This window comes from Canis aureus, chromosome 32, assembly GCF_053574225.1.
Source record: "Canis aureus isolate CA01 chromosome 32, VMU_Caureus_v.1.0, whole genome shotgun sequence".
NCBI lineage: Eukaryota > Metazoa > Chordata > Mammalia > Carnivora > Canidae > Canis > Canis aureus.
The window spans coordinates 14,260,789-14,288,024 of record NC_135642.1 but is presented as its reverse complement, the minus strand read 5'-3'; the positions used below and the strand labels follow the sequence as shown (position 1 = coordinate 14,288,024).

General features: G+C 40.7%; 1 protein-coding gene across 3 annotated transcripts in view; it reads right to left on the bottom strand.

Moving 5' to 3' along the window:
• Positions 1 to 21,965, bottom strand: part of STARD9 (StAR related lipid transfer domain containing 9) — a 136,571-nt gene extending 114,606 nt beyond the window's left edge. For 2 of the 3 annotated variants that reach the window (XM_077880796.1, XM_077880797.1), the window contains exons 1-3: positions 21,809 to 21,965; positions 16,742 to 16,811; positions 14,989 to 15,105 (exon numbers count right to left, since the gene is read on the bottom strand). In XM_077880796.1, the coding sequence (XP_077736922.1) occupies positions 14,989 to 15,105; positions 16,742 to 16,811; positions 21,809 to 21,855 (234 nt within the window). In that variant the 5' untranslated portion in view covers positions 21,856 to 21,965. The remainder of the gene's footprint in view (positions 1 to 14,988; positions 15,106 to 16,741; positions 16,812 to 21,808) is intronic. The other variant, XM_077880795.1, reaches the window with a different exon arrangement.
• Between the last annotated feature and the right edge of the window lie 5,271 nt (positions 21,966 to 27,236).

Sequence of the window (27,236 nt, the reverse complement as noted above, 5' to 3'; positions counted from 1 at the left end):
ATTTGAGAAAAAGCAAGTATGCACAAGTGGGAGGGGCAAAGGAAGAGAATCTGAAGCGGACTCCTTGCTGAGCACAGAGCTTGAAACAGGGCTCAATCTCAAGACCCTGAGATCATGACCTGAGCCAAAACCAAGAGTTAGACACTTAACCAACTGTGCCACCCCAGGTGCCCCCAAAACTACAAATTTTTAATGGGTAACTACAGTGTCCAATTCTTATTGGTTATTTCCAGGGCTTCGCACAATTCTTGGAATTGGAATATGTTTTTAGTAGATATACATTGAATGAATAACTAAACAAGTTAAAATAATTACATACTATATGACCTTAACGGCTTTCAGAAATTAAAACATCAAGTTGAATGTTGGTTTAAGGGAGAGATAACAGGAAAGGGGCCAACCAAGTAGAAATGACAAAGATAGAAACAGATTGTTTCCTCTTCATCCTCATATCAGCTCAGAACTCCAAAAAGACTATTTTTTGGACCCCTGCGTGGTTCAGTGATTGAGCATCTGCCTTCAGCCCAGGGTGTGATCCTGGGGTCTGGGGATGGAGTCCTATCTCAAGGCTCCCTGCAGGGAGCCTGTTTCTCCCTCTGCATATGTCTCTGCCTTTGTCTGTACCTCTCTCTATATGTCTCTCCTGAATAAATACAATCTTAAAAAAAAGACTATTTTTGCTGAAAGCTGAGCTTATGTAAACGTATATAAATCACAAATTAGAGCCAGTATACTTCAGATAGTATAGTGACCACCCCTAACTTCAGATTCTGAAAAAGAAAATATGAGACCAAACTGCTGTCCCAAAAACTGCAGTTCTGAAAGAAAAGCAAGTAGCAACAAGGATGTTGGACAGCCAAGATCTACAAATGCAATTGCTCCAAAATATTACAGAGTAAATTATCAATTTCTGATTTTTTTGGCTTTAGAATATATGGAAAAGTCTCCTGCTCATGTTCTAGAAGCCAGAGCATACTATCACTGTGCCCAACAAAGGCTCTGGTTGCCTTTGGTTTACAAGACAAATGCTAAGTTAAAATTTGCTCTGCTAGAGTCCATAGAGCAAATCACAAACCATTGTGGATCATCTGCTGACACCAGTCATAATGCTATATAGTCTGTGGGATACAAATCAAACACAGTCTCCATCTTTGCAGTATCTAAAATATATAGCTGAAATAAAGCTAAAGAATATACTAATAGAAGGAAAACGACACTAGATGGAAATATGGATCTAAAAACAAAATGAAGCACCAGAACTAGTAACTACATGGGTAAATACATAAGATTTCTTATTACTTAAATCTTTAATAGATAGCTTACTATCTAAACAAAAATATTAATATAATAGAGTTCATAATATATGTAGACATAAAGTTTATGAATTGATAGGATAAAGAATGAGAGAGAAGAAACAGAAGTATTCTAAGGAAGGAGGGGAAGTAGTATATTATCACTTGAAGGAAGATTGTAGTGAGTTAGAAATGTATACTATAAACCCTAAAACAACCACTAACAAATCAAAGAGTTATAGCTATAAACCAACAAAGATAAAATGGAGTCATAAAAAAATCCAATCCGGGATGCCTGGGTGGCTCAGCAGTTTAGCGCCGCCCTCAGCCCAAGGTCTGATCCTGGAGATCTGGGATTGAGTCCCATGTCAGGCTCCCTGCATGGAGCCTGCTTCTCCCTCTGCCTGTGTCTCTGTCTCTCTCTCTCTCTCTCTCTCTCTCTCTCTCTCAATCTGTCTCCCAAGAATAAATAAATTAAAATCTTAAAAAAAAATCCAATCCAAAAAAAGGTTAAAAAAAAAAATACAAGGAAGCTCCTGGGTGGCTCAATTAAGCATCTGTCTTTGGCTCAAGTCACGATCCCAGGGTCATGGGATGGAGCGCCACATGAGGCTCTCTGATCAACAGAGAGCCTGCTTCTCCCTCTCCCTCTGCCTCTCCTCCCACTCATGCTACCTCTCAAATTTTTAAAAATTTTAAAAAACACAAAACAAAAAACAAAGAACAAGTAGGACAAAAAGAAAACAAATAAGCAAAATGACTGTCACAAATGTATTGGTAATTACAATAAATGTAAATCGTTGTCGAAATAGCCCCAATTAAAAGTAGAAATGATCTGATTAGGAAAATATATATGCTGTCTACAATAAATTCACTGTAAATATAAAGATATAAATAGTTTAAAAGTCCATAATAGCAAATATATTATGGTATACCCACATAGAAGGTTACTATGTGGGGCAACCCACATAGCCCATATCTGTGTGTGTGTGTGTGTGTGTGTGTGTGTGTGTCTCATGAGTAAATGAATAAAATCTTTAAAAAAAATAAAATAAAAATAAAAAGTATTTTATTTATTTATTCATGACAGACACGGAGAGAGAGAGAGGGAGGGAGAGAGAGAGAGACAGAGACACAGGCAGAGGGAGAAGCAGGCTCCACGCAGGGAGCCCAACATGGGTCTTGACCCCGGGTCTCCAGGATCACGCCCTGTGCCGAAGGCAGACGTTCAACCGCTGAGCCACTCGGCCTGCCCTAAAATTTTTTTTTTTAAGTAAAATCTTAAAAATAAAGGTAGTGAAAAATTGTGGTGTTACTTTCAAATACACTTGAAAGTGTATCAAGCAATATGGTTCTATCACAAGAATACGAATAGATTGATTAGCGCAGCCCAGGTGGCTCAGCGGTTTGGCACCGCCTTGAGTCCAGGGCATGATCCTGGAGACCTGGCATAGAGTCCCATGTCCGGCTCCCTGCATGGAGCCTGCTTCTCCCTCTGCCTCTCTCTCTCTCTGTCTCTCATGAGTAAATAAATAAAATCTTTAAAAAAAGGAATAAATCGATTAAGCAAAATAGTTTTAAAAGAAAGCCCAAGAATATGCAAGAATTTAGTAAATAATAAAAGACTTTTCATATCAGTGGAGAAAGGTTGGTGTTCAATAAATGATAATGACACAGATGGCTGAGGGAAAAAGAATAAAGCTGAAGCTCTTTCTTATACCAAAAAATTTCAAATGTTCAAATATTGAAAAGATACATTTGTTAGTATATCAAGGAATAATGGTCATTTTTACAGGGGGTAAGGGGCAGAGGGAGAGAGAGAATCTTAAGTAGACTTCACACTGAGTGCAGAGCTCCCACTGGGGGCACAATTTCACAACTCTGAGATCATGACCTGAGCCAAAATCAAGAGTCAGATGCCTGAGCCACTCAGGCACCCAAAATTTATGTTTTGGCACCCTTAATCTACATTTAAGACATACACACAGAGAAAAAAAGAAATTACCATGAACAGAGCCAAAACAAAAGTAAAAATGTGAAATATTCCCAACATCTGAAACAGGGGGATCAATTTCCTTAATATGCTAACTGCTCTTAGCCCAGATCACACCCTGGACCGAAGGCAGGCAGCCCTGGTGGTGCAGTGGTTTGGTGCCTGCCTTTGGCCCAGGGTGTGATCCTGGGGTCCTGGGATCGAGTCCCACATCAGGCTTCCTGCATGGAACCTGCTTCTTTCTCTGCCTCTCTCTCTCTCTCTGAATAAATAAATAAATCTTTAAAAAAAAAAAGAAATAAGAAAAAGATGTACAATACAGTAGAAAAATGGGGAAAATATAACATATAATTCACAGAAAAGATACAAATGGCCAAGAAACATGAAAAGATGTTCAATCTCAATTATAATGAAAGAAAAGCAAAGCCAGTAAAATACTATTTTTACCTGGCAGATGCTCAAAGATTAAAAAGTTTGGTAATACTTAGTATTGACAAAAGATATACTAGGGTATTCTGATAAATTATTGTTAAGAATATAAACTGGTACAATCTCTTTGGAAGGCACTTAGACAAAAATCTATTGAAATTTAAAACTCAATAGCTGGATATGCAACAGCACTTCCAGAAATTTGTCTGTTATACTTGCAAAAGTGCAAAGATGTTTATTCTAGTATTCTGTATTACAGAAGAAACCTGGAAATATCCCAAATGTCCATCACTAGAGAACTAGTTAAACTCTATTATCTTTATAACTAGAATTCTATGCAGCATTAAGACAATAAGGGGATCCCTGGGTGGCACAGTGGTTTGGTGCCTGCCTTTGGCCCAGGGCGCGATCCTGGAGACCCAGGATCGAGTCCCACATCAGGCTCCCGGTGCATGGAGCCTGCTTCTCCCTCTACCTGTGTCTCTGCCTCTCTCTCTCTGTGTGACTATCATAAATAAATAAATAAATAAATAAATAGATAGATAGATAGATAGATAGATAGATAGATAAATAAATAAATAAATAAATAAATAAATAAATAAATAAATAAATAAATACAGACAATGAGGTGGAACCACATATATAACAAATAAATTAGGGCCAGGATAAACTGAGTAGAATAAAGCACATTGAAAAACAGCAGGTACAGTGTAAACTCCTTCACATTTTTTAAAGGATATATAATGTATGCTGCTTATGTTTAGAGAACATCTGAAAGGATACCAAAGAACTTGCAGACAGTGGTCACCTCTAGAGAATGAGACTGGGTTGGGGGAGCTGTGGAAGGAGAAGGTTTTTTCACTTTTTACATTACACTCTTATGTATTATTTGCACATTTTATAATTAGCTCGTATTGCCTTTATAGCAAAATATTTTAATAAAGTAATTAATTTGCTGATACTTTTTATGGAGTCATCCACTTTCTGCTGAACACAGAACTAGAGAGAAACCAGTCCCATTTTTTTCTCCACACTTTCTGAACCTCTTTTAGAACACTGCACTAAGAAGGAGCCTTTTGTTGGTCAGCTAGACTGGCTCCCCCAAACAGAGGACCATTGACATGATGCTAAGAGGGTGCTTGGACACAGACTTACTGTGCAAATAAGTATGCGGGAGAGAATTTAGCACATGGCAAGACAGACCAGGTGGCTGGCCTCCTCTGGGGACACCTACTGTTATCAGTCTGCCTGTGCATGCTTATCTACTATGGTAGACACACAGATCTTTTGTTCAAAGGGCTGCATTTTATACCCCCTTGTTTAGATGATTCTGTACATCAGTTTTTCAAAAGACTCTCAATCATCACATCACACTTTTCTTTAAGCAATTAACCGACAATCCTATTAAACCCAGGACAAATTCAAATGTAAACGGAGTGCGTGTACAAGGCAACTTGTCAGCATTGCACATACAAGCAAGAGAACTTCTGGGTAATGCCAAGGACAACTGTCTCGGGAACCCTATTTATACTCAGGCTGTCTCAAGTCTGCAACTGATTATGGAGCTTTGGGCATGCCTCCCCTACAGATAATCTTTCTGGTCTAGATCTCAAGGTCCCAGATAGTACCAGAAATTTCTGTCAGCCCTTGGCTCACAGGGGAGAAAAAAACTATCCAAACAAGCTTTTGCATTTTAAAAGATTTCTCTAGTTTCTGCTGTTCATTTTTGAATAGGCATCCAGCACCAGCAGCAAACATTAAGTCTCAAGGATCTCAGTTCGTCAGATTTTATGAGTCTGAAAGCTACTCTTTAAAGATTCATAATCAAGTTTCTAGAGAGGGGAAAAAATGTGTTAGATGAAGCCAAAAGAATGACCTTATTCCCTTAAAATCCAGCCCATGGCCATGCTTATGTAGCTGAGCAGCTGTGCTGCTGGCAGGGGAAAGGAACATACTGAAATGAAACACTCATGACAATCTCCCTTCCCCCACTCGTGCCTGCGGGGCCCCATCCAGTTATTGCACAAAAAGGCTTTTTCTTATAAACTTCTCTCCCTTCTACTTCTGTCTCCATCTTGGTTGGGAAGAAACAGCACTAGTGATGGAATGTACACAGCTCTGCAAATATTCATGAGAAAATGCTTTGACGCCCACACGCTCCCTAGCTTCCCTAACACATACATGCATTAAGGAAAAGACATGCATAGAGAAACTGATAAGTGTCTGTGGTTCTTTAACTTAAGTAAATTGTAAGGTTTTCTCAGAACAGGCAAGATTCAAGAAGGCAGAGTCCTAACTGATCTTTCATCCACTGAACCATAAATTGAATAATTGATCCAATAACCATTAATTGGCCATTTAAAATGTATGGCACTGGGCAGCCTGGGTGGTTCAGTGGTTTAGTGCTGCCTTCAGCCTAGGGCGTGATCCTGGAGACCAGGGATCGAGTCCCACATCGGGCTCCCTGCATGGAGCCTGCTTCTCCCTCTGCCTGTGTCTCTGCCTCTCTCTGTGTGTCTCTCGTGAATAAATAAATAAAACCTTTAAAAAAAAATGGTATGGCACTGAGGGCACCTGGCTGGCTCAATCGGTGGAGCATGGGACTCTTGATCTCAGGGCTGTAGGTTCAAGCCCCATGATGGGTATAGAGATTACTTGAAAATAAAATCTTAAAAAAAATTAAATGTGCAACACTGGATGTTCACAATAGCCAAACTGTGGAAGAAGCCTCGGTGTCCATCGAAAGATGAATGGATAAAGAAGATGTGGTCTATGTGTACAATGGAATATTACTCAGCCATTAGAAATGACAAATACCCACCATTTGCTTCTACATGGATGGAACTGGAGGGTATTATGCTGAGTGAAATAAGTCAATTGGAGAAGGACAAACATTATATGGTCTCATTCACTTGGGGAATATAAAAAATAGTGAAAGGGAATAAAGGGGAAAGGAGAAAAAAATAAGTGGGAAATATCAGAAAGAGAGACAGAACATGAAAGACTCCTAACTCTGGGAAACGAACTAGGGGTGGTGGAAGGGGAGGTGGGCAAGGGGTGGGGGTGACTGGGTGGCAGGCACTGAGGTGGGCACTTGACGGGATGAGCACTGGGTGTTATTCTGTATGTTGACAAATTGAACACCAATAAAAAATAAATTTATTTAAAAAAAAACACTGGAAATACAGAAATAAACAGAGCTGTATGTGGTGTGGCATGTGAAAGCTGAGACTCTGGAGTCACATGGTCAAGGGTTTGAACAAATACTCGGTCTATGACTTGGCCATACGATCTTAAAGCAAGTTACTCAAATTGTCTGAGCCTGCTCCTCTTGAAAATGGAGATAATAAATAAATTAATTAATTAATTTAAAAAATTTTTAAAAGAAAATGGAGATAATTCTGAGAGTAAAAAGTGCCCTAACCCTAAAAACATCTCCCACTCTGTGAGCCATCAGATTCCTTCTCGTCTTACTTTCCTCTACATGCTCCCCCTCCTCTTGCCCCTCTAAGATCCCTCCCTCAGTCTTAGTAATTCTTCCACCTTCTCTACTTTTTTCCCAAAGCCTTTATTCACACTCCAAGCTTGTAACGCATAAAAGAAATGAGGGTCACAGTCCATTTCTCCACCTCATTCTACTTACTTTGAGAACTAGATCATTTGCCTTTTTTTTTTAATTTTATTTATTCATGAGAGACACAGGCAGAGGGAGGAGAAATAGGCTCCATGCCAGGAGGCCAATGTGGAACTCGATCCTGGGACTCTGGGATCACGCCCCGAGCCAAAGGCAGACACGCTCAACCACTGACCCACCCAGGCGTCCCTGCCTTCATCTTATAATGGGTTGGGGTTCCCAGAAAGAAACACTGCTTCTGTGGCAGGAGTATCTAATCATAGCCTGGTCACATTAGAGAATCTGGAATAGGCCCTCAATACTTGCCCACGCTACTAGATAACAACAGTGCCCATTTCCTCATCTTGACTGAGTAAAGAGCCAGAAATAGATCCATTCTAAGGAACAAGAGATTTCCTTGGGATTCTGCTAAGCAGGGTATTTCCTGCCATGTGGGAACCTCTGTATTGCAGTTCATGATCCTTGTCACTAGAATAAGCAAAGAAGAAACACTTCCCTGGCACTTCCCTGAAACATTAACCACAACTCTGAACTAGCCAATGAGAAAAAAAAAAATTTGGGAAGCCTGGGTGGCTCAGTGGTTGAGTGTCTGCCTTTGGCTCAGGGCATGATCCCGGAGTTCCGGGATCAAGTCCTGCATATGGCTCCCTGCACAAAGCCTGTTTCTCCTCCTTCACCTGTGACTCTGCCTCTCTCTCTCTCTGTTGTCTCTCATAATAAATAAAATATTTTTTAAAAAGAGAAAAAAGAGAAAAAAATTCTTTGACTTATTTTTGTCTCTCAAGAGCTTCATCTTTAAATAAGTGTCTTGAGGGCAGCCCCGGTAGCATAGCGGTTTAGCGCCGCCTGCAGCCCAGGGCGTGATCCTGGAGGCCCGGGATGGAGTCCCATGTCAGGCTCTCTATATGGTGCCTGCTTCTCCCTCTGCCTGTGTCTCTGCCTCTCTCTCTCTGTCTCTATGAATAAATAAATAAAATCTTAAAAATAAATAAATAGATAGATAGATAGATAGATAGATAGATAGATAGATAGATAGTGTTTTGAATAGTCTCCAGCATTTCTTCTAATATCAACATTCTGGATTTTTTAAAAAGTTTTTATTTAAGTAATCTCTACACCCAATGCAGGGCTCAAACTCATGACCCTAAAATCAAGAGCTGCATGTTCTTCTGACTGAGCTAGCCAGGTACCCCTCAACATTCTGGTATTCTAAAGTCAAAATATTTAGCAACCATATATCAGGATTCAAAAATTCTGCACATTACTCTTCATGTCCTAATTACATACAATCCCCTGCAATTTACTTTTTAAAAGATTTTCTTTATTCTTGAGACACAGAGAGAGAGGCAGAGACATAGGCAGAGGGAGAAGCAGGCTCCCTATGGGGAGCCTGCTGCAGGACTCAATCCTGGAACCCTGGGATCACGTCTTGAGCTGAAGGCAGATGCTCAACCACCCACTGAGCCCATCCCAATCCTCTGCAATTTAATTTGAAATCCTCTATTTTATCCTAATAGAACTAAAGGCCAATTGGTTCTAATGCTCCATAAACTGTTAAAATCATCATGTTCTGTACTTGAGATTATACCTGTCTTTTCCTCTATAAACCAACATTTCTTCATTAAATAATCACATGCAGATGCACACAAGGTATACTATACTGATAATGGCTTTCTACAGTCAGCCCTTCAATCATTTTTAGAGGTATGTGGGGTTTTCCTCAGAATACTCTTGGAGTTTCTAACATTCTCAAACTAAAGTCTAGAACTGAAGAAAATATTCACCAAAGAATGTGTTAACACACACACATACACACACACACACTCTCCACTTCCCTTCAGGGCTCTGTGAGGGTGGGCAATGGATGCACTGTGTGTTGTTTGGTGTTCAGTGCATTGTGGAAATTAAATAAATACTATAAAAATAAAAGCACAATCACACTGCTGCTATAATTTCAGTTTTGGATTCAGAGGTTATGGGAAGGAAATCTCTTGCACACTCACATGATTTTTTATCTGGAAAAGGCACAAGTGTTTTAGGTATTGTGTTTCAGCCAAATAACTGACCATTTTAAAATAAAGATTCCCAGGAGAATAGAAGCACTTGCTTTCCACAAAGGGCCGGGTGGCTTTTTGTTCCTGGACGTGCTGTTGACTCAGTCTGCACTTGTTTTGACAGCCAATTACAGTCCTTCTTAGGAAACCTGAGCTAATGCTCTTCATGGAAAGTTTTACAAACACAAAACTACCCAAACACAGTACACTTGAGGAGAGGACTCCTGCTCCAAGAGATATTCCTGACCAGGAGGAAGGGAGGGAAGTTAATTTTCCAAGTGGATCATGCTGATCCAGAAGGGATCACAACCAAAATCAAAAGAGGGATATTTCAAATCTAGTTCAACTCTTAGAAGCATGGGCCTAACTTCTCTCATACTGTGATCGGGTAATCACAACACGGAACAAAGCCACAGTACTCAGGACCTTCCTTATCAACTCTAGTTGCCAAGCCCTGGACTGGGAACATAATTATTTCATTTCCTCCACACAGGAACTCAAGCTCAAGAAACCAGGACTCAGAGAATTTAAGTAACTTGTCTAAAGTAAGCCAACTAATAAGTGGCTATGCCTGAATTCAAACCCAGATCTAACTTCAGAGAAGTAGATTAATATTAATATGGATTAAAAATAGATAAAATGTAGGCCAATTTTGAAGAAAAGCCTTGGCTGCAAGTCCAATAAAGACAAAAAAAAAAAAAAACAATTTAGATGAATAACAAGCTGCCTTAAGAATGGGAAGCTAGGGCAGCCCGGGTGGCTCAGCGGTTTAGCGCCGCCTTCAGCCCAGGGCATGATCCAGAAGTCCTGGGATCGGGTCCCTTTTCCCTCTGCCTGTGTCTCTGTCTCTCTGTGTCTCTCATGAATAAATAAATAAAATCTTTAAAAAAAAAAAAAAAGAATGGGAAGCTAATGATTACACAAGGATCACAGGGTAATAGACAAGACAGGTGGTATAATGCTCTACCAGCCCCATTCACTACAGTCTTTTCTCTTTCTTCCCCTTCACCCTCTCTCCTCTTTCCTAATTTACCATCTCTTCTTTTTCATATATGTCTCTCCCACTCAGTTTTTCTTCCTTTGTACACTACAGCAGAGCAAAGCCTATGAACTTTGCATTCAGATAACCCTGTGGGCAAATCTAAGACTCATTTCTTACTGTGTGACTTTGGGCAAATCAAGTAACCTAAGTCTGAATTTTATAAAAGGATAAAATCTTCTACCTTTTAGGCTGCTGAAGGGATTAAATCAGACAATATGAAGAAATGACCAAGTCTCCTAGTAGACTGAGATTTCTTTTGAACATCTGTGAGGCTTTGCTAGCATACAATTTAGAATTGGACAGTTTGGGATTTGAATCCCAGCTCCACCACCTACCGGCTAAGTGATTTGGGCAAGTTTGGGAACCTTTATGTACCTCATTTCCTTATCTATTAAGTAGAATAAATAGTAAGGACTTAGATTTGGGAGACAATCAAATGGAATGATAAACATTTAGAATCTATTGATATTTAACAAATAAAGCTGCCTCTCAATAGAACTTACAGTAGCTGAAATGTTCTCTAGAGGCCCATGTTTGTGCATGCCTGATCTATTTATCAAGTGTGTCACCACTAAGGACTAGTAAGTGCTAAAGCATTAAGAAATGCTAATCTTGAACCTATCTTCTGAGGCTGTAAAATAAATATAGAAAGAGAGGTAGAGGGGATCCCTGGGTGGCTCAACGGTTTGGCGCCTGCCTTTGGCCCAGGGCACGATCCTGGAGTCCCGGGATTGAGTCCTACGTCGGGCTCCCTGCATGGAGCCTGCTTCTCCCTCTGCCTGTGTCTCTGCCTCTCTCTCTCTCTCTGTCTCTGTCTATTATGAATAAACAAATAACTCTTAAAAAAGAAAAGAGAGAAGTAGAATGGTATAATGCAATGAAAAGACCACATATAAGGCATGGGTCCTGTATAATGCCATATAAATCAAACAGCTGTATCAGGAAAATGAGGGGGATGGAAATACTTCTGATTTTCCTGATTGGGATTGCTACTGGCATTTAGTGAGTAGAGGCCAAAGGTGCTACTAAACATACTACAGTGCACAGGACAGACGCCCACAGCAAAGAAATATCTGGTCAAAACATCAATAGTATTGAGGTTGAGAAGCCCTAACCTAGATGACTGCTAAGTTCCTTTCAAGCTGTAACATCCTAAGAGACTATAATGAGGCAGCACCAACACCAAATAGATGGCATTCTTACCAACATTTATCAAGCAATGGCTTATAACATTGCTCAAAATCCCTGTACATCCAATGGGCAAACATTTTCCCTCCAATATCTGAATATTCTGAAATCAGTGCTGCATTTCTGAGAGTGGGGATAGTCTTTCCTCACAATCCTCCAGGGACTTGGGCCCTTGCTCTTTGCAGTTAGAATCTGTGCTTCCAAAGCCATGAGATTCCTTCTGGCCAAGTAGATGATTTAAATAAGTCTGAATCAAGGTCAGAATAAGATACTACAACAGCAGACATGAATCTCAGATACATCATGCCAACTGAAGGAAGCCAGACTCACAAGACTACATACTATTATTTTATTACATTTACATGGTATTTGAGAACAGACAAAAACTATAGGGACAGAAGACAGATTAGCAGTTGCCAGAGGCTGGAGGTAAGGAGAACTTGAAGGGACATGAAGGAATTTGGGAAGTGATGAACTGTTTTATACAATGATTATAGCATAAGCTACACAACTGTGTCAAAAATCATAGAACTAAAAAAAAAAAAAAAACCTCATTGAACTGCACACTAAAAAGGTTAATTTTACTGTATCTAAATTATATACTTCAATAAAACTGTCCCCTCTCACCACTACCTAAAATATAACCACAAATGCTACAGAGAAGATTGTTGTACTTTGGGAAAGGCTGAACTGGATGACATCAAAATTCTTTCCACCTCACATCCTGTGATTTTATGACAGTCTGCCTTCTGCCTCTTCCTACCCTGGTGACCTTAGAGTTAAGTCTGGGCTCCAATTTCTGTGTTAAAGCAATAAGTCTCTCTGACCAAATCATGTGTTTATGAGTCCTACTATCATTCAGGGATCTCAGGCCCTACTTTAACTTGTGACAGAGGCTCTTTCCTTGCTGTCTCCTACTTTAACTCCCCTTGGGACTGATGAGGGCCTTAGATAATTAATAAACAAGTGAGAATAAATCTCAGGGGACATCGGTTTTATCTCTCTGCACAGGCTTCCCGTCGAAATCCAATTTGATCCTTCCATTGAACTCCATATCAGTCAACAGAAGAATCATATTTATGAACTCCCTTCCTCTATGGACTTTTGGGCTTCCCACTACATTATTTTTATACACTTAAGGTATAAAATGTGAGCCTCACACCAAAATTATACCCAAGTTTGTTGAGATATATACCGATAAGTAGTTCTGTTCTGTTTAGAAACATTAATGACCCAGATTATTGATCTATCAAATGCTACATAAAATGGTTAACTTTTCTTGTATCCAGAATAGCCCTAGGGTGCCTAAATGGCTCAGTCGGTTAAAGGTTAAGCAGTTAACTCTTGATTTCAGCTCAGGTCATGATCTCCAGGTCCAGAGATTGAGCCCTATGTCAGACTCCCTGCTTGCTCAGCAAGGAGTCTGCTCAAGGATTCTCTCTCTCCCTCTGCTCCTCCCCCCCACTTGTGTGCACACACTCTCTCTCCCTTGTTTTCCTTCTCACTCTAAAATAAATAAATATTTTTTTAAAAAATGGCTCTAGATATGCTATGGCCGGGAAAGGCTGAAACAGCCATTGGAAAGCTCACATTTTCTACTAATAAGACCACTGTCTTCTATGACACATATACAGTCACAACTGTGAACTACTGTAGGAGTCCCATCCTCTTATTTGAAAATCAGCTCCTTTCTGGCTCTCCACCAATGATGATCTCAGTAGAACAAATACAAACATCAGGAACCAGACACCTCATACATGCTTGAGTCTTAGGATGAAAATCAAGGCCAAAGACAAGCCTGGACCTCCCAGTGCTTCCATATTCCAAAGGACAGAAAATATGGTAAAGATTAGGTAATATCCATACTGACCTTTTCTACTGTGCATTTACAGCAAACACATTGTGACTACAAATATAGGGTGCTCGTATTACAACAAAGGGGGCCCACAATAACAAATTCTACAGTGGTCTAGAGTCTTGTTTCCACATGTTCCCCTCAGAAGAGAAGAATGGGGGGATTACACTTCCATGGTTTAAAATTATTCAATCATCTCCACAAGTCTCAGCAGCAAAAAATCAATACTATCCTCTAAGTCACTCAAACTTGATAGTTGCTTCTTTGGCATAATCAGAAAAAGTTTCACAAAAAACAAACACTTAGCAGAAAGTATATTTTAGCTTTTTATTCAAAAGTACATAGTCTGACTTTGGTGCCCGGGTGGCTCAGTTGGTTAAGCATCTGCCTTTGGCTCAGGTCATGAACCCAAGGTCCTGGCATGGAGCCCTGAGTTGGGCTCCCTGCTTAGCAGAGAGTCTGCCTCTCCCTCTTCCTCTGCCCCTCCCCTCCACTTGTGTTCTCTCACTTTCTCTCAAATAAATAAATTAAATCTTAAAAAAAAAGTTTATAGACTGATAAGCAATATTTGTCCACGGTTCCCCCCAAAATATTTCCATTTCCAGTGGTATTTCCTAAGGCCATATTCCTGTAGTGTTTTTCTCATACGTGTGATGATACTGGCCCACAAAAGACCAAATAAATGATTTTTCTAATTTTAGGGATAGGCTTTCATAGAAAATATCCTGGAAGCTGCTAAGGTAAGCCTCTGTTCTCACTTTAGTCTGTGTTCATCTAACTGAATGAGGCAAGGCTTAAAGCCCATGATGGGGAGTGAATACGATGATGGGCAAAGCGTAAAGCCCATGATGGGGAGTGACCAACAATGCTCAAACCAGAACAACGCTGCTGCTTTACAGAAACAGATAGAAGCCCCATAGACCCATGTGGCCAGGCCTGTTTACTCAGAAGCTTATGAGAAAGATAAGTAGAACTACCAGACACAAGAAAGATGACAGCCTTTCCAGGGAGGCTTTGGCTGGTGCTCTCAATCCTCAGCACATCAATAGAGTTCACCTCTTGCAGGCTGCCAGACTAGCTGTGTAGCCCTTTTATGCCCAACCTAGGACCATAAGCATAAGAAAAGGCCCAAAGATACTAGCCTCTAGAATCCCTGAGCCTCTCTGCTGTATACAGCACAGGTCAAGTTTGCCATGAACCCATTTTCTTGCCATAGAAGTAGAACAGTACCTGAACTAACTTGTACCCACCTAAATCATGCTAAGGCCCAAGTCTAAATGGACACTAGCCAACTTCTATGCCCTACTCAAGCAGTCTTTTCCCATCTCTTTTGTTCTTTCTGCAACTGATGGCCTCTCACTACTACTTCTCAAATCAAAATATTATTAGTTTCTGACCAAACTATTAAAGAAAGAAATAGCCAGGCCCCAATTCCATGTTAATTTCCCAATAATTATCCAATTAGGGAGCACTGAGGAAAGTGAAGGAAAAATGACATTACCACATCCTGAGATGCATACTGAGGGTCCTCTGGGTTGACTGACCAGTAGCAGTAATCAAAGCCAAATGCCACAATCTTCTCCCGGAAGTCTCCAAAGCCATCTGGTCGACTGTCCACCTAAAATCAAACATAGGGTAGAATCTTCTCTATCATAATATCAGAATCTAGCCAATGCCATTTGATTCCTCCCAACTATAGCTAGAGCAATCCGGACTGGTCATGAGAAATATTTATGTTATCTACCTGAAAAAGGAAAAAAGTAAACTTTGTCTTCATATCATCAAATAAAAGCTCCAGAGAATTAAGTTTGTCTATAGTACTATCACCTATCTGCCTACATATGAACCAAGCACAGAACAGCTTAGGAGAGAAAGACTTTCCCTCTCTCCTAAGCATCTTTTTATCACTATCATTTTTTAAAATTTTTTTATCACTATCTTTTATCACTATCATTTATTTCTCCAAGTATTTCTGTAAAGAATACCAAGAGTGCATGAGTAGTTCAGTGCCTGGGCCTGACAAACTACCAACCTAGGGCTTTCACAGAGGTCCCTGGGTATCTACCCCCAGTGAATTAGAAAGCACAATGGACACAATAGCAAGGACCAATTCAACTGCCCAAGGTAGATGAGGGTAGGATCAGAGATTGAAACCACATTGACCTCCAGGTACAGGGAGAATGGTATTACTGTCACAAATGTTTTATCTTACTATTTAATATTTAGACTCTGGACAGGGATAAACAAACCCTAGCACTAGTGACCATAAACTACGGTAGAAAGAGACTATCAGAATGACTAAGAAATTCTTAGTGGATAACATCAAGAAAGTAAGCCACTAAGTAGGTGTGCAGGGGGCAGATCTGAGTTTGATCTTGGCCAAGATTGATTCTTAAAAAACAAAACTCTCAGCTCTCAGAACAAAGCCCTTGAAGTATGTAAGCAACAGTGATATAAATAAGAGACTGCAGAGAATAAAAAAGCCTTTTGTCCCTGGGGAGTTCCTATTGAAAGTTTTGCAGGTCCTATTCTCTTTTAGCAGAAAGCTGCTTACAAAAGGAAACAGATCACATCACAGAAGTGGGGATGGCTGATAGGCCTGGGGTCCAAAAAGTCAGCTTCCTCAGCTCTCAGGAATGCTGAATACCACCTGCAAGCTGTCTACAGCAGCAATCACAAGGCCAGCTTCCCTGTCTCTCTCCACTTCCCAAGGCCCAGAAAGAAAGAACCCCTTCCACTTCTGCTATTCTGGTAAACGGAGGAATGGGATGGAGGAAATTAGCCCTAGGAGGGAGTGGTGGGTGGGGAAGGAAGTTCCCAGTATTTGTCCAATTGTGACTCAAAGGTCAGTCAGATCTGTAAAAGAAACTGTGCAGCACAACTCAGGATAGCAACCCTTCTGAGATCTGATGCTACTAAAATCTGTAGTAATGCGTCTATATTAAGTGATATCCCATGAGAGAGTTGAGACAAAGTGTAACTGGTGGTCTAGTGAGTTAAATATACCCATGGATGTACCCAGCATGCCTTACACTAGCCATGATGCCCACAAACAGTAACTGACCAGTTTCCAAACCGCTGCATCCTATTTGACAGAACTTGGGCTGCAATCCCTGTAGTTCTTTCCTGCTTTATGCTTATACTTGTTTTGTATAAAATTCTTCCCTCTCCCAAGCCCCTACCCTAAACACATTCACATGCATATCTTCATCCCAGAAGCCCCTGTAATAAAAGGAAAACAATTTCAGGCTTACCTTTAAATTTCTGATTTTTGCCACATTGCCATCAACTTCCACAATAATTCTTCCCCCTTCTTTGATCTCCCTAGAAATAAGACCCAAGGCCATATGAGAAGAAACATTGCTTTAAAAAAAAAATCAAGAAAAGAGAAGCTGAGATCAGCGCTACTGGAACAAAATGTTTCCCTACTGTCCCTGTAAGTAGCTGTCCCTGGCTGACATGCTTCTCTGGATCATTAGAATTTGGCTTTGGAACTGCTAAGAATTACCACTACTGAGCACCATCCATGTGCTAGGCACTGTATTAGGTACAGTACATACTATACTTCATCTTATACAATCTTCCCACTAACATACCCTCCTGACATGGTTTCCTACCATATCTTCATTTTTTCAGATGGAAGATGGAAGCTGAGAGAAATTTTGTAACTTGTCATAGGTCACATATCAAGCAATGGCAGAGCTGGGATTTAAACCAAGATACATCTGACCAGAAAGCCTGGACTCATACCTTGAAACTCTGGAGAGTATCTTTCATTCATCAAGCACACAATAAGGCATCCCCTCTCATCTTCTTTGGGATTTTGAGCATGGATAGTAATGAAAAAGGTTTTGGAGTACTCTCTGTTGAGATACTGAGAACATATTTCCCAAATCCTTTCATCTTCCTAAATTGGAATGAGAGCCAAGATCCTCAAGAATTTTCCTATGTTGTGGTTATGTAGTAACAATGCTAACAACTAACCAACCCCTAAATTTACTTTAAGTGGCTTAATCCAAGTGACCCATATATTTGAAGCCCAAATGAACAGACTATACTCCATTCTATATATGAAATCTTTTTTCATAACAAGACCTTTAGCTAAAGTGCTTAATGCCAGAATGTTAACAGATAAAAATTAAATTTGTTAGCATTTCCTCCACTACAATGAAAGTAATCAATTAAATTACCCCTAGCCCAGGACCTTAAAGTTAAGAAAATATGTTCTGTCTCATTTTTATCTTTCCTCATGGTTCTCAGGATATGACCTTGAGAATTTGGGGAAGGAAGAACAGGCATATTGAGACAAAGGTCTTTACATTTAAGATTATTTTTTTAAACTGGTTAGTAAGCCTGGAATAAAGCCCTGGATAAGAAATTTCCCTCTCCCACGTAGTAACATTTGTTAAATTTCCTCAAGGCCCTAAAACTCTTTCTTTGACATTTCATGCTAGATAGTATTTAAGGCAGCAGAAATATTCTTAGTCCCTCAGGATCACAAACCAGTCACACACACACACAGCCCCTGACAATTCTGAAGAAAATCTTTCATCTTTGTTGTTAACATTTTACAAAATAACATTTTTCCTTTCTCCATTTTAAAGTAGGTTTTATTATCCCTCCTCCCCCTATAAAAGTAATACATAGATTGTAGTAAATTTGAATAAAGGAAACAGAAAAATGATACCATGATTTTTCCAAATCTATTATCTAATTTTTTTTTGAAGTATGCCCTTTCTTGAGGATTCATCTAAGACTCTTTCACGTAAAGCAGCCTGAAAAGAAGTGTCTTAAATTTGACTTCTTGGAAGATACAAACTATAAGGGGAAAATGCTGCTCCTTCCTGGCCTGGACCACTGTCATTGGTAACCTAGTGATTCCAAGCTATTCTAAAACAAAATGAGGGAGAATTAAAATTGAGAAGAACAGAAAGAAAGGGCACTAACCTCAACTGGGGAGCTGGCCACAGAATGAGAGTCTGCAGAGATGGAGCCTTGCACGTGGCAGAGTGGCAATACTGCCACTTGCCTCTGGGTCCTGAAGTCAACCAACAGGCATTCATTCCTTAGGATGAATTTCCCTTTGCACAGGGGTAAATCCTCAGTTACACATTTACTTCTAGAACAATGTTTCTCAAAGTGTGGTCCACAGGTTACCTTCATTGGAATTACATGAGATAGTGGGGTTTATTAATTGTAATTTCTGTTAATAAGTTGCATTATGGTGTGGGGGGAAGGTAAAAAACAAAACCAAGTTGCATTATAAGAGACTCCCTAGATGGATTGTTTGCATACTATAATTTGAGAATCAGTGTCCTAGGCAGGTAAATAAGCAAGTCATTACCACTTATTACTCATCATTTGTAACTTAAAAAAAAAAAAGCAACTAAGAAGTAATAAAAATAGTCGTTAAAAATTATATAGCTAACACTTTATTGGACACTTAAAATGAGCCAAGCCCTGAGTATTTTTAATTTATTCTTTCATTGACTCTTCATTAAAAAAAAAACATTAGTTATCCTATTTTACAGATTTAAAACACACATACACACACACACACACACACACACACACACAGAAAAGGAATATAGTATATGAACAGTAAATTTTGACAAGACAGTGGGGAGTATTCCAAAGCCTGTAATATTGGCAGAAGAGAACATGTTCCTTCAATGATGAGTGATTTTGGATAGACAAGGGACAGTATTCACATAATGAGCTAGCTACAGACTTTCTAATTATGGGAAACTATAAAGAGTGAGGAGGGAATCAAAACCATTTCCCACATTATCATTTTACTAATGGTCAGTGCTAATCCTACGAAGGAGACAGGCATTTGATCAAGAAGTACAACTTTTTGGTAATCTCAGGAAGGAGCAGCTTGGTTGGTCCACTGAGTGGAAACTTGGCTTTCCCTACTCTTAGACCTTAAACGAGACCATTTTCTCATCTGGAAAAACAAAAAATGGAAGCTTAAACGAGATGATCTCTGAGATTTCTTCCCTAGTATATCATCAGATCTTTTTTTTTTAAGATTTTATTTATTTATTCATGAGAGACACACACAGAGAGAGAGAGAGAGAGAGAGAGAGAGGCAGAGACATAGGCAGAGAGAGAAGCAGGCTCCATGCAGGGAGCCCGATGTAGGACTCGATCCTGGGACTCTGGAATCATGCCCTGGTTCAAAGGCAGGTGCTCAACCACTGGGCCACCCAGGGGTCCCTACATCATCAGATCTAATGATTATTAACTGAATCTGTGCCAATGACTTATTTGAAGGTTGAACAAACCATATAATGAGCAGAGTCCCTACATTCGGATGAGCCTCAAAAAAAGATGGTGAAAGTTAAATAAACTCTGGAGTATAGCTGCATCTCCGCAGGATTCTCTGAGAATATGGGAGTAGTCTCGACTTCTTAGCAAGGGGGGGAGGGTCACACTGGGTTTATCCACATTTGCTCCTGAATCTTCAGCCTGGAATAATCTACTCACAGCTGGGTATCTGCAGTATTGACACTCTACCTCTTGATGCTGAAGACTCTTAACCTGAAAGTAAATAAGCTTTTGTACCCTTCTTTTCCCCTCACTTTTGTCTGATGAGATAAATTACTCTCTACTGTGGCTGCAAGTAATTCATTTCAACAGCATTTTCTTAATCTAATCCACACTATTTAGATATTCCTAGCTCTCGAGGAATTGAGAAGTTACTGTTAGGAGTGGCCAAGGTAATTATGCTGAGTAATCTAAAAGAAGAGTTTTGCAAAAAGATCTGCTGGAGGCTACCTCCAAGGTAGAATAATCCTCTGAAAACTCCAATCCTCAGTAACCACATCCAGTAATATAGAAGCCAGATGTCATAAGCCACTTAGCAACCTAAACCCAGCAGTTCAGGCGTGTGCTGCTTTCCTTCTTTCTCCATCATATCTCTTTTGTCTTTTCCCTTTCTTTTCTGTTCTCCTGTTTCTTTCTCTCATCCCATTGTTCTCCACACTATTCTGTCAGTTGCATGACTTCTCAAAACCAATCACCACATCAGGGACAAATATAATTCCCCCTACTACCAAATTTGTTATGGGAGACAATGCATTGTTTGATCCTTCTGTCCAATTTTTACGACATCTTATGCCCTAGAAAATTTTAAACCTCCCAAATCATTCCACTATATGTTTTCTGGTCCCAAACTACACTCTGCCAGCTTTGCCTCCTCACTCCTCTCCCTCTAGGCATCCTCTCACCAAACCACCAAAACTTTTCCATTTTCTAACAGCTGAAATCCTTTTCCTTTGTTCTCAGTGTTCTTTCCAGAGTGCTCTCTACACCTTCTTCACCTGTCTGCAAACTCTAAAAGCTCTTTATTTTTATTTAAATTCCATTAGCCAACATATAGTACATCACTCTTTTCAGATGTAGTTTTCCATAATTCATCAGTTGCATAGAATACCCAGGGCTCATTACATCAGGGGCCCTCCTTAATGCCCATCACCCAGCTTTTTTTAAAAAAAAAAACAGTTCAGGAGCCTCTCACTGGCTCAGCTGTAGAACATCTACTCTTGACCTCAAGGTGGTGAGTTCAAGCCCCACACTGGGCATAGAGAATCACGTAAAAATAATTCAAGTACCATCCCTTCTCTGACTTCCCAAACCTAGGAGTGGAAAATCAGCGAAAAAGGTAAGATACTATGTAGTTGGACACTGGCTGCCTCAAGAGCTGAGAGGTGCTGCATCAGATTCACCCACGAGGAAATGGACACGTGACCACGCTGAGGAAAAGGATCAGAATAACTTCCTTCCACTTCGCAGTTCTGCCGTCTAGCATAGGAGGGAACCACGATCTCCCTGGGCCTCAATGTCCCTCTCACGCCTTACAACCTGGCTCTCTCCACCTGTGGAGAGAAACCCATGTGCGCCCAAGAACACACGCAATGATGCCCCAATCCCCACAGGTACTCCAGAGCCACCAAGGAGAGGAGACTGTCCATCCCTCTTCCCCGTACTTTCTCAGCCCTTCTCAGGAAACTCAGTGAGAAAGGCCCAACTCTGCATCAAGACTTGAGCCGCTGTACCCCAAAACTCCTGCTCTGAGGACTCCAGGGACACGGATACAGCGCACCCCAGCACTGACGCAATCCAGGAACCGCTACGCCCCAGGACACGACCCGAAAACTCGTCCCGGCAGGCCGTTAGGGTTTCCGGACCCTGGCGCCCCGGGCCACTTTGTGTCAGATTTCTCCGCGCCAAGAATCACTTGAGGGAGAGGCGGAGACCTCGCCCTCCTCTCAGTTCATTTGACGCCTCAGGAGTCCTCACCCTGTCAGACTTACCTCTTGCTGAGGGGCCGAACCCTCACGGCCACTCGCACATTCGCCATCCCTCGGCCACCGCCCGAGCCTAGCAAGTCCGCCCAAGGGCAGCACCCCGGCCCCAACCACACGCCCAACCCGGCCCCGCCCGCCCCACGCGCCTCACGGGCCTCACGGGACGGCCCCGCCCATGCGCGCGCCGTGGGCCGGCGTGGGTGGGGCCTGCGTGCCTCAGCCAATCCTGAGCCGGGTGGGCGGGAGGGGGCACGGCCTGACCCCGCCTGCCCGGGCCGCCTCGCTCCGCCCGGTGTCGCCCCGCCGCACCCCCGACGCGGCCCCTCCCGTGCGCGCCGCTGTTCGACGGGGGCGGTGCCTGACGTGCCTCAGCCAATCGTGAGCCTGGCCGCCGAGAGGGCGCCGCTCCCGGCCGGGTGAGGCCAGGTCCCAGCTGCCAGCAACTAGCGTTTGTTCCCGGACGCCGCCGCAACTGGACCGAAGCGAGTAAATACGTTCACGTTTCGGGTAACGCGGAGTTTGTAACGGAGTTTGCCAAGTATGTGTATTCGCTGCGTTGGCCCGAGTTGTCGATTCTGTACTTAAATTTTAGGGGCAGAAATGAAATGGGGAACCCTGGTGTTTTTGCAGCTGCCGGCAAAGAGGCACTTGGAGTGTGGAGAAGTTTGGAGCGCTCCAAATTTCTCTCGATTGTGATGGAACTTCATGGCCGCTCTGGCAGTGTTCGTGATAGTGGGGAGGCTGCGGTCAGTCAGAAATAACTTGAGTACCTACCAAGAGTCAAGTGCCGTTTTAAGGTTCCGGAGGATACAGTCCCAGTCTTCATGGACGTTAGAATCTATAGGGAAGGGGAAAGCGACAATATAAATAATTTGTTGAGTGTGCTGACTGCAATTTTTTTTTTTTTTTTTAAGAAGGGTAAGATACAGTAATGGTTTTGGGGTATGTCGAGGGAAAGGTGTTTTTTTTACATAGGATCTTCAGGAAAGGCCTCACCGATAAGGTGACACTTGACTAGATTTGAAGAAACTGAGGGAGGGAGTTGTGCAAGTATTCATTTATTTAATAAATATTTTCTAGGTAAGCACCTATTACGACAGGCTTTGTTCTAAGCAGGAGGGACATAAGCAGTGAAGAAAACAAGCAAAGCCCTGACCGCATGGCACTTGGTGAGAGAAATTTAGAATAAGCAAAATAATTTGAGTGATATGTATATCAGATAAGCTAAGAAGAAAAAAAATAAAGTAGGAGAGAGCATAGAAAGTGAGTAGAGAGGGTGTTGAAATTTTAAATATGGCCTGGTTAGTCTTTGCTGAGAAAATGACAGAAGAAAAATCTGAAGGATGTGAAAGAAAGAATCCTGTGGTCATCTGGAAGGACATTCCAGACACAGGGAACAGACCAATGTAAGGACCCTGCTCTTGGACACAATGGAATATTAGAAAAAGAAGGAGCATCTGAGTGTCTCAGTGGTTGAGCGTTTGCCTTCAGCTGAGGGCGACATTCTGAGGTCCGTGGATCCAGGTGATCGAGTCCCACATGGGGCTCCCAGCTAGCGCCTACTTCTCCCTCTGCCCTATGTCTCTGCCTCTCTCTGTGTCTCTCATGAATAAATAAATAAAATCTTTTTTTAAAAAAAAAGTCTTTGGATTTTATTCTAAATTAATCAGAAAACTTGGAAAGTTTTAAGGAAAATACAAAATTATGTGATTTATATCTTTAAAGGATCACTCTGGCTGCCATTTTGAGACTAAGTTGAGGAAAGGGGAAAATTGAAAGCCCAAGAGGAACCAGTCAGGAGGCTATTTTAGTACTTCAGTGGTAGTACTAGATTCATGGTGGTGCCTTTAATATGTCGGGCATGTTTCAGTAGTTTACCTTTCTAGCCTCCCCTTTCTCATCTATTTGAAAGTATTTTTCCCTAGAGGATTGGGACAGGAGGTTTACCATTCACCTGGGACCCTAGTCTTATGAACGGCTTCTCTACTCACTGTGCCTTGCAGTGAAAAGAATCAGTATTAGGGAAAACAGTACATTGGTTCTCCAAAGAATTAAAAATAAATAGTAATCAATTAAAAATAATAAGGTAATCACCTTATGATCCAGCAATCCCCCTTTTAGGTACGAATCCAAAGGAAATGAAATCACTGTCTAGAAAATTTATCTTCATTACCCTGTTCATTGCAGCATTATTCACAATTAACCAAAACATGGAAACAATTTACCTGTACATCAAAGAAAATGTGGCGTGTGTAATGGAATATTAATCAGACATTAAAAGAAAGGAAATCTGCCATTTGTGACAACATGGATGGTATTATACCAAGTGAAATAAGGTAGAGAAAAATAAATCCTGTATGATGTCACTTATATGTGAAATCTTAAAAAACAAAACTCATAAAAGCAGACTAAATTGGCGGTTCTGGGGCTGGGGTGGGGAAAATGAGAATGTTAGTCAAGGGGTACAAACTTCCAGATACAAGTTATAGGGACCTACTGTATAGTGACTATAGCTAACAATACTGCATTGTATACTTGAAGGTTGCTAAGAGGGGCACCTGGCTGGTCCAGTTGGTAAAATATGTGATTCTTGTTCTGAGGGTTGTGTTTGTTTTTTTTAACAATCTGTTTAAATCAGAATCCAAATAAATTGGGTTGATGTCTTTTAAACTTTTATTTAGTAGCTTCCTTGTTCTTTTCTCTCCCTGGCATGAATTTATTTAAAAACAAAAATAAAAACAGGTCATTTCCCTGTAGATTTCCCACAGACTAGATATTTGCAAATTGATCTCTGTGGTGATATTCAAGTATTTTTCTAACCTCTGTATTTTCAGTAGTTGGTAGTTCAATCCAGAACCTTGATCAAAGTTCCATATCCAGTTCTTGTTTAATTTAGTGTCTGAGGTATTTAATAAGAATAGCCTGGAGAGGGAAATCAGAGTTACCAAAGTCATCTACCCTACTTTGGTTAAACAGCAAGGACTTTCACTTATTATTATGTACTATAGATTATTATTATTATGTACTAATAGATTGTTTTTCATCTATTATTTTATTCAATCATCCCAAGAATTCATGAAGTAGGCAATGTTTCCAGGTAGAAAAAGGAAATTAAAACATATTTTAAAAGTTAGAACATATAGTCATAGATCGGAGGAAGGGGTAAAATAAGGGAAATGCTAGAAAAACCAGGCGGCATCTCAATTCCTCCAAAATATTCTTCAGTGACTTTTTTTTTTTTTCTTAGGAGGCAGGAGATAGTGGCAGAGGGAGTGGAAGAGAATCTTAAGCAGGCTCCATGCCCAGCACAGAGCCTGATGTGAGGCTTAGTCTCATAACCCTGAGGTCACAATCTAAGCCAAAACTGGGCTGGATACTTAATCGACTGTCACCCAGACACCCCAGAGTGGCATCATTATGTTGGTTATGAATTTACAAATCTCATGTACCTCTGTTGATTCACAAGTTTGTTTTCCAGGTGCAACTTAAAATTGGCCCCCGTATTTATTGGGCAGAATGAGACTGAAGAGAGGCTGGCTCCTCCAAGTTGGTAGATGGCAGATTTAATAAGCAAGGGAGCTTACATTATGAGGGTTGTCTTGGGATCTACAAGACAAGTAGATCTCCAAGTGTCTTGTAGATCCCCAAGTCTATCTGCCAAATCTTAGAAGTTTATACTTAGAGGCCTTAACTGGGTTGTCATGTATACCATACAGAAGGTCTCAGTACATTGCTATCTCAAGGCTAGGTCCTTTGGGCAGCTAATATCCCCAACATTCCAGGGATAGGGGAGGGGATGAGGAGCTTCTAACTGCTGGGGTCCAGCTCACAGATTAACTGGTAGTCACATTTTCTTGATGACCTCTCCCACCTAGACAGTACAGAGCATTCTTTAGTATCCCTAAAACCTGTGTAATGATACACTACCATACTACTAAATTTTTTTTCAAAGATTTTTTTATTTATTAATGAGAGATACACAGAGAGAGCGAGGCAGACACATAGGCAGAGGAAGAAGCAGGCTTCATGCAGGGAGCCAGATGCTGGACTTGATCCCGGGTGTCCACGATCAGGCCCTAGGCTGAAGGCAGCGCTAAACTGCTGAGCCACTGGGGCTGCCCAAATTTCTTTAAGGTAGACCTTTCTTATTTTAAAGATTTATTTGAATCACTGGTAAAAAAAGGTAAAAAAAAAAAAAAAAAAAATTTATTTGAGAGAGAGGATGGGTGTTGGAGGGTCAGAGAGGGAGAGAAGCAGACTCCCCTCTTGAGTGCAGAGCCTGATACAGGAATAAATCCCATAACATCGAGATCATAACCTGAGCTGAAATCAAGTTGGAATGCTCAATCAACCCAGCCAATAACCCAAAGTAGGCCTCAGTCTTAACTTACCTCAAGCTTTTGAGTCAGGTAACCTATAGGCCTATGCAACTATACTTGAACTGCAGACACTACATAGAGCATCTATCACATAGGATTCAGACAAGGGCCACAAAATTTTAGTTACAAATTACAGGTTTATTATTTTTTTTTAATTTTGAGAAAGACATACTAGATAAAAAGATAAAGCCAGGCATTATCAATTTTTGTGACATAGTATATATATAAATATAAATATATATACACACACAAAAATATATGAAATTACATGAAGAAAAAAAAGAGTAAGATGTTTGAAACCAAGGCTGGGCTTGAACAAACCTCTAATGAAATACAACTAAAACTTTGTTCAAATGACTAGACAATCTTAGGCAATGTTCAAGATGTTGCAACCACTCTTCTATATCCCATTTACAAAGTCAGCAAAGTAGGCTTCAAAATATGATCCCTGATTGTTCTGGCAGTTTTTCAATAATGATCCCGCTTCCTTATGAAGAACTACTTTACTCAGTCACTGTGTTGAGGTCTTCTTGTGTTAAGGAGTACGATGAAAAGGATCAGAGAACCTTGCTGACAGAGAATGCAAAAGCATAAAAATACTGATGCTTCTATTTTTTAAAAGCAAAAGAAAATACCAAGTCTGAAAAATAACCCAGAGGTAGTTATAGTATTCATACAAATGAATACACCCTAAGTAAGGCTTAGTGTTACACCACGTAAAAAAAAAAAAAAAAAATTATTTGAGAGTGCATGAAAGCACAGGTGGAGGATCAGAGGAAGAGAATCTCAAATGGACTCCCTGCTGAGAGTGAGGCCTGACCCAGAGCTTGATCCCAAGACCCTGAGATCATGGGCTAAAATGAAATCAAGAGTTGGGACACTTAACTGACTGGGCTGTTCAGGCGCCCCAATATACAGCTCTCTTTTATATGTACAATAGTCTCAGGTAAAATATCTGAGCATTTTGTAAGGCAAACCACTTAAAGTTTTACTATAATATGGCTTTTTCTGTTCTTTATTCTACCTTTCTTCTTTGCCTGCTCATAAGCCTGCCC